We start from the raw sequence: 6000 nt of genomic DNA on the forward strand, positions 1-6000 counted from the left end.
TTATGCTTGAATGAAACTACAATTAAAATATAAAATTGTACGCCAATTTTATTACGAAATACTCAGGAATATCTCGAAAAACGTATTTCATATATGCAAAAATAACCATAGCAATAAGTTGTAAAAAGTTAAACAATATATTTTTAGTAGTATTACGTACTATTTCTTGGCAAATATTAAAAAAAAAAAATTCTTTGATGAAGGTACAGAAAATTCTTTCCTGTGTACTCGGCCAAATTTCACCTGTTCATTGGCTGCTAACTTGTGAGACGTCTCGACTGAGTAAACTGTGATCCGATGCTTATTTGCTTGAGGGTCTGTCTCTGGACCAGAGTCCTCGAGATAAAGACCCCGCCCGAGCGCACACACGGTGTGCGTAGCTTCAGGAGGAAAAAAAACATGCAGCTAGAAAACTGCCCAAGATATCCGAGAGGTGTCTGTGTACAAAAAGAAGCATTTGTAATACACTGAGGGCGGATGAGAGTAGTTCTGTTTCTGTATTTCGTTCATAAAATGTATTTAAAAAAAAAAAAAAACTTAAAATGGCTAAAACGCATGTTTTTAGAAAAATATTTAGTTATGAAACACCCGGGACAGACTTAACTGTGAGCCAATAGCACAAGGACATTAGTATACAATTTTTTTTCTTATCACTAAAAATTGCTCCGCGAAAAGTTTCCTGTTTCTTGTCATACGAGACGGTGAGGGGTTATTAGATGTCGATGCAGCATTGACGGTGGTGGGTAAACGGGAGTAACCCGGGAAAATAAAACCCCCAGCTCGCATAAACGTCCGCCACGTTTCCCACTTGCGGGAAATCCGCGTCCGACCGCGCTAGGAATCGACGGGGGCGCACCACAACGCCGAAATACGACAACGCCGAAATGCCAAATTGACCACAACGCCGACAGCTAGAAAACTTCTGTGTACCACAACGCCGAAATACACTAACGCCGAAAAATGTCATTGCAGGACTGCCACAAAGGTTAGGGTAGGTTAGACTAGGTTAGGTTAGACTAGGTTAGGTTAGACTATGTTAAATTAGACTAGGTTAGGCTAGGTTAGGTTAGGCTAGGCTAGGTAAGGTTAGGTTTGATTGTGGTATTTCGGCGTTAAGGTACATTTAAGAAACACACACAAATTTATTCAGTTGTTATTTCGGCGTTGTGGTACACAGCAGATTTTTAGCTGTGGGCGTTGTGGTCAATTTTGACATTCGGCGTTATGGTATTTCGGCGTTGTGGTAACGACCCGGAATCGACGGGAGGCGATGTTTCTGCCCAATTGACCGCACGTGGTCCCGGCGTGAGTTGGATTAAGTTAAAAACGATTAAGATAAATACTACATTCTAGATATGGTGCTTAATTAACTGTATCAACGCAATTCAAGATTTTAAAATAAATTATTGATTATAAATACATTTAAATACAAGCAACATTAACTCGATTTATTGTTTAATTTCGTCATTTTCAAAGTGCTCGCTATTTTGTTTTCTATTTAATCTTGTTTCTACTTATAAAAATAATTGATTGTTTTCCCTTTGCAGTCAGTGCCTTAACTTCACTACACGTAAAAACAAGACGAATAAATAATTTATTTTTATTGGACTTTTATTAAAGCTTCCGCTTTTATGACGATAGGCTAATCGACAGAATAAACGAGTACTGACACTATTAATCAAACCTAAATTAATGTAACATTTTAAAAGGCACAAACCATCATTGGAGCTTACCCAGGGTTTGAACCCAGGAACTTGGAATCAGAAGATGATAGCCACATTGACAACGAAAGACGCTCAACGACTCTTTTCCAGACTATCCTGGAGCCTCAATGAGCCGCTGTTGCTTGCACTAACTTCTGCATGGCGACTACGGAAAATATGATCTGCACGAATTAACAATTATCGTAATGAACTTATGCAGCAGCATTAGCATGAAGAGTCGATCGATGTTCGTGCAAGGAAGTGTTATAAGTAGAGACCCGGAAATTTCGCGGATTCTTCTGGCATCAGGATAGAATTCAAAGTTATAGGTGTGCTCACCCATGTTTACTTTCCCATTGGTTGATTTCTTAGCGAGAACATTTTTATCCTTGTTATTTGGCACTACCTGATTCGCTTACTTCTCTCCTAGCTGGGCATCATTGGCTCACGGTCGTAGACGGGCGTGTCCAAACAACTGCGTGCCAATTATGAACACAGTGCGAGAGTGTGGAGGTTTGCATTCTAGCTTGCGACTAAATGAATCCGCGAAATTTCCGGGTCTCTAGTTATAAGGGTGTCGCTTAACGCTTCTCTATGCAGTTTCCCAAATACAACGCTAAAAGTCAAACCGGTATTCGCAGAAAATGTTACGGGACAAGGGACAAGATATTGGGCAAAACACTATAGTTTAGCTCCAATACACTCCTCCCTAATTAGTACGATAGGACAATTTATATTTAACTGATAGCAGTATTTAATCAAGCGACGGGTGTTGAGGCAATTAGCAGCCGCATTTTATTGGTCTTAGCCAATCAAGAAATAAAAGTTGCTAAATGAACACACATAGTTTGAAGTCGCCCAGGCAGCGATTATCATTTTCGGGAAAAGTTAAATGTAAATACGGGGGTGCTCCGATTGAAATTTAACAATAAAATTGGGTAAAAATTGCCTTTTTTATAATAGTCCCCAACAATCACTGTTTTCTCTCTTATTACCAAAATACTTAAAGATTCCCTGCGTTAAATAAAATTAAGAAAAAAATCACAACTTAATTACTGGTATCCACACGCACACAAAATAAGTACTATATCCCGGCTTTCGACCTGATTTCTGACAAGGAATTTTACTAAAGTAATGCACATCTTGTTAAAATTCATCAGACAGTTAATGCTATAAATTTTCCCTTTGGCTTTGTGAACGTCTGCCACAGATTAGAGCACCGTGGATACAAATTTCCGTTCCATATGAAAATACTCATACCAAATGCCGTATACCGAGAGCTAAGACGTTACACATAAAAAAAACTCAGAGTTCTCATTACTTTCACGTTGTTTCATACAATAAATGCAATTAGGCACTATATTATTTTATACATAATCCTTTATAATCTTAATACTTTCATGAGTTGGATTAAGTTACAAACAGATTAAGCTAAATACTAGATTCTAGATATGGTGAGAATTTAACTGTAGTAATGCAATTTAAGATTTTAAAAAAATCTTAAATGCACGTTTTTGGTCTAAAATCATCAAATACTACAATTGTACGTTTTTAGTACGCAGCGCCGTATCATAGTTGCTTACTTTGAAAAAACATCAACTTATCAACAGTTAGAATTGATTTTTGATTTTTTTTGTATATTACCAACGTGATGTGACAAAACAGTATAGTGTTGTAGCAAAGCTGTGCATGTATCACATCGCTGCAAATATGCTGCACTAAGGCAATGCGATGGAAACAATAATTAACATAAATATATCTGCACGCAGACTTCGAAAAATACGCCAGTATTCAAAGCCGCAACCGAACGCAAGATAATTTATACTAGACACTAAACAAACGTATGTCAAGTACTCGATAGGTTTAATTTACAGTAAATTACCGGGCAGACCCACGAACAAAACTGAAAATGATTACAATCAGGGCGATGTACTGCTACCCTGATGATGGCGACTGTAACGCAGACCGAAACGTAGGTGTTATCTTCCCCTTCGACGCGGCTAAAACCCAGAAGCCAAGGAACTCCTTTTAATGGTTTGTTGCTGTACACTCAAACAAGTGGTTAACAAAGGCTTAATTACTACAATAAAATAGTCGTTCTTAAAATACGAAAACAATTCTGTATAATGTTTACAGTTTGTGTCCAACTATATTTTATAATACAATTTACTCTATAAATTTTAACTAATGCAAATTCTAAATCGTTAGAAAAGTCTATAATAAAACATAATTTAAATGGTTTGTTAAACGGTTAGTCACGAGAGGAATCCACGAACCTACTTCCGCCAAGGAAATTCGGGGGGAAAAAAATTAGTATATGTACATTATTCGATAAACGTAAGTATAAAGCCCACATTTGAAAATAATATGTGCTCATAACCTCGTCAATACAATTATAAAACCTTCAAAACCGTTTCGTCGAGTAACATGAACTGTCATATTGCTACATCCAAAAAACGCTATTTTATGCATGCGAACAACAATCAAAATTAATAACGCTGTTAAAATTCGAAATAGCATGCAACTAACTGTTTGGTTACCAAATTTAATATTTGAAGCATTTTCCAACGATAATCTATTAAATATTAGTCTGTGCGAAAAATAATTTTATAGAGTCGTAATCCATTTTTAAGTCGTATTTTGTAATGAATTTAAAAGTAATAATTTGTTTTAAAAATAAATATAAATAAGCACTATGTAATGTACCAATAAAAATAAACATACCATCCTTGGACTTTGAATTGCTGGAACCCTTGTCTACCTGACAGTTCATGCTTCATCCGAAACGATGTACACCATACGAAATAACCGAATCTCACCGAACCAAAATAATCATGACGGATAATTCAACGCAAGATTATAGTCACTGCACACAATCAACAAACATTACCGTAATCGCCATTGCCGACCCGAACCTTTAAAACTTCCCCACCTACAAGCAACTTGTTTCGTTTCCATTTTGTTAACATGTTTCCTTTTACACTCCCTAGATAGCACTACGCAATCTTCATCGATCGAAGTGGTGTAACAGATCTGATGCGCTAGGTATTTTTTGCTAAACTTAAAAACTGGATTTCAAAAAGAATAATTTTAAACAGGCTTAATGAATTTTAGAGGAAATTTAATGTTGAATGAAATCCAAAAGAAAAGTCAAGGAATGATGGACGCAAGTTTTGTTTCAGCAGTTTGGTTCTGTCGCTGCGCGACATGTGCGCTACCTAGGACGAACAGTAGCAACTAAACCAATAGTTCATTTACCTACCGAATGAGCACTAAAAGCTTGTCTTCACGTTCGCCAATAGTTGAAAAATTATTATTGCATTTGACTAACGGTAAGAAAACACCGGGTAAAATAGAACTGGTCTCAATTTAAAAAAAAAAAAAAAACTACGTTAAATAGCAAAAAGTCATTTATAGCATCTATGAAGGGATTTTTTTAATGTGCGTGCGAGGCCTATACGACATTTACCACTGTATAATAAGCGTATTTTCCTCTGAGAAAATAAAACGGAACATTTCCTAATTACCTATCTGTAAAGAAAATCTCATGTACTCATTTTTATTTTAAGCACGGTTTTAAAATACTCTTCGGGAGTATCGTCAGTCACACTTCAAGCATATGATTAATTCCACTGTTTTCATTTGCCACAATTGTGTGGGCCCGGTGGTTTTGAGTAATTAATTGTCATTCCAGTTCCAGAATTTTATTTTTTTTAATGCGAGTAATATTCGTTAGTTTGCTAAGCGTTACTTTTTCATCTTTCTTATCCAAATTATATGCCACATTAAATAATTAATAATCCATAGGTGTGAAGCCTGGGTTGTACAAAACTTCCCTTGTAGGCAAACCCTATTTTCCATCGAAGGATTACTTTTTCTTCTTTCTCTTCAAAGTTATATGCCGCCTTTAATAATGAATAATCGTTAGATGTGAAAGATGGGTTGTACAAAACTACCCTTATAGGTAAGCCCTACTATTTTCCATCGAACATAATATGTATAACCATTTCTGCAAATTGTATAAAATTCTTTAGTAGGTAATTTATTTTGTCAAAATAATGTAATTTGACTGATCATAGTCATCCGTTTTTCAAACCATTATTGTTGTTTAAATTTTTAATGTAGTAGCCCGGACATTGCTGACATCACACTGTCGCAGTTGTTATATATATATATATATATATATATATATATATATATATATATATATATATATATCTGTGTGTGTGTGTGTGTAAATAATCAATAGTATTAAGAGTGAAATAACTCTAAAAAAAACATAGCTTGTTGAAAATGC

At 35.6% G+C, this 6000-nt stretch overlaps 1 protein-coding gene across 3 annotated transcripts in view; it reads right to left on the reverse strand.

Annotated features, from left to right (window-relative positions):
- Positions 1–4839, reverse strand: part of LOC134533300 (cyclin-dependent kinase 14) — a 422243-nt gene extending 417404 nt beyond the window's left edge. Inside the window, exon 1 of one of the 3 annotated variants that reach the window (XM_063370778.1) lies at positions 4428–4839. In XM_063370778.1, coding sequence (XP_063226848.1) covers positions 4428–4476 — 49 coding nt within the window. In that variant the 5' untranslated portion in view covers positions 4477–4839. The remainder of the gene's footprint in view (positions 1–4427) is intronic. The other 2 variants (XM_063370786.1, XM_063370794.1) reach the window with 2 other exon arrangements.
- Positions 4840–6000: the final 1161 nt, after the last annotated feature.

The sequence above is a fragment of the Bacillus rossius genome, chromosome 1, assembly GCF_032445375.1.
Source record: "Bacillus rossius redtenbacheri isolate Brsri chromosome 1, Brsri_v3, whole genome shotgun sequence".
NCBI lineage: Eukaryota > Metazoa > Arthropoda > Insecta > Phasmatodea > Bacillidae > Bacillus > Bacillus rossius.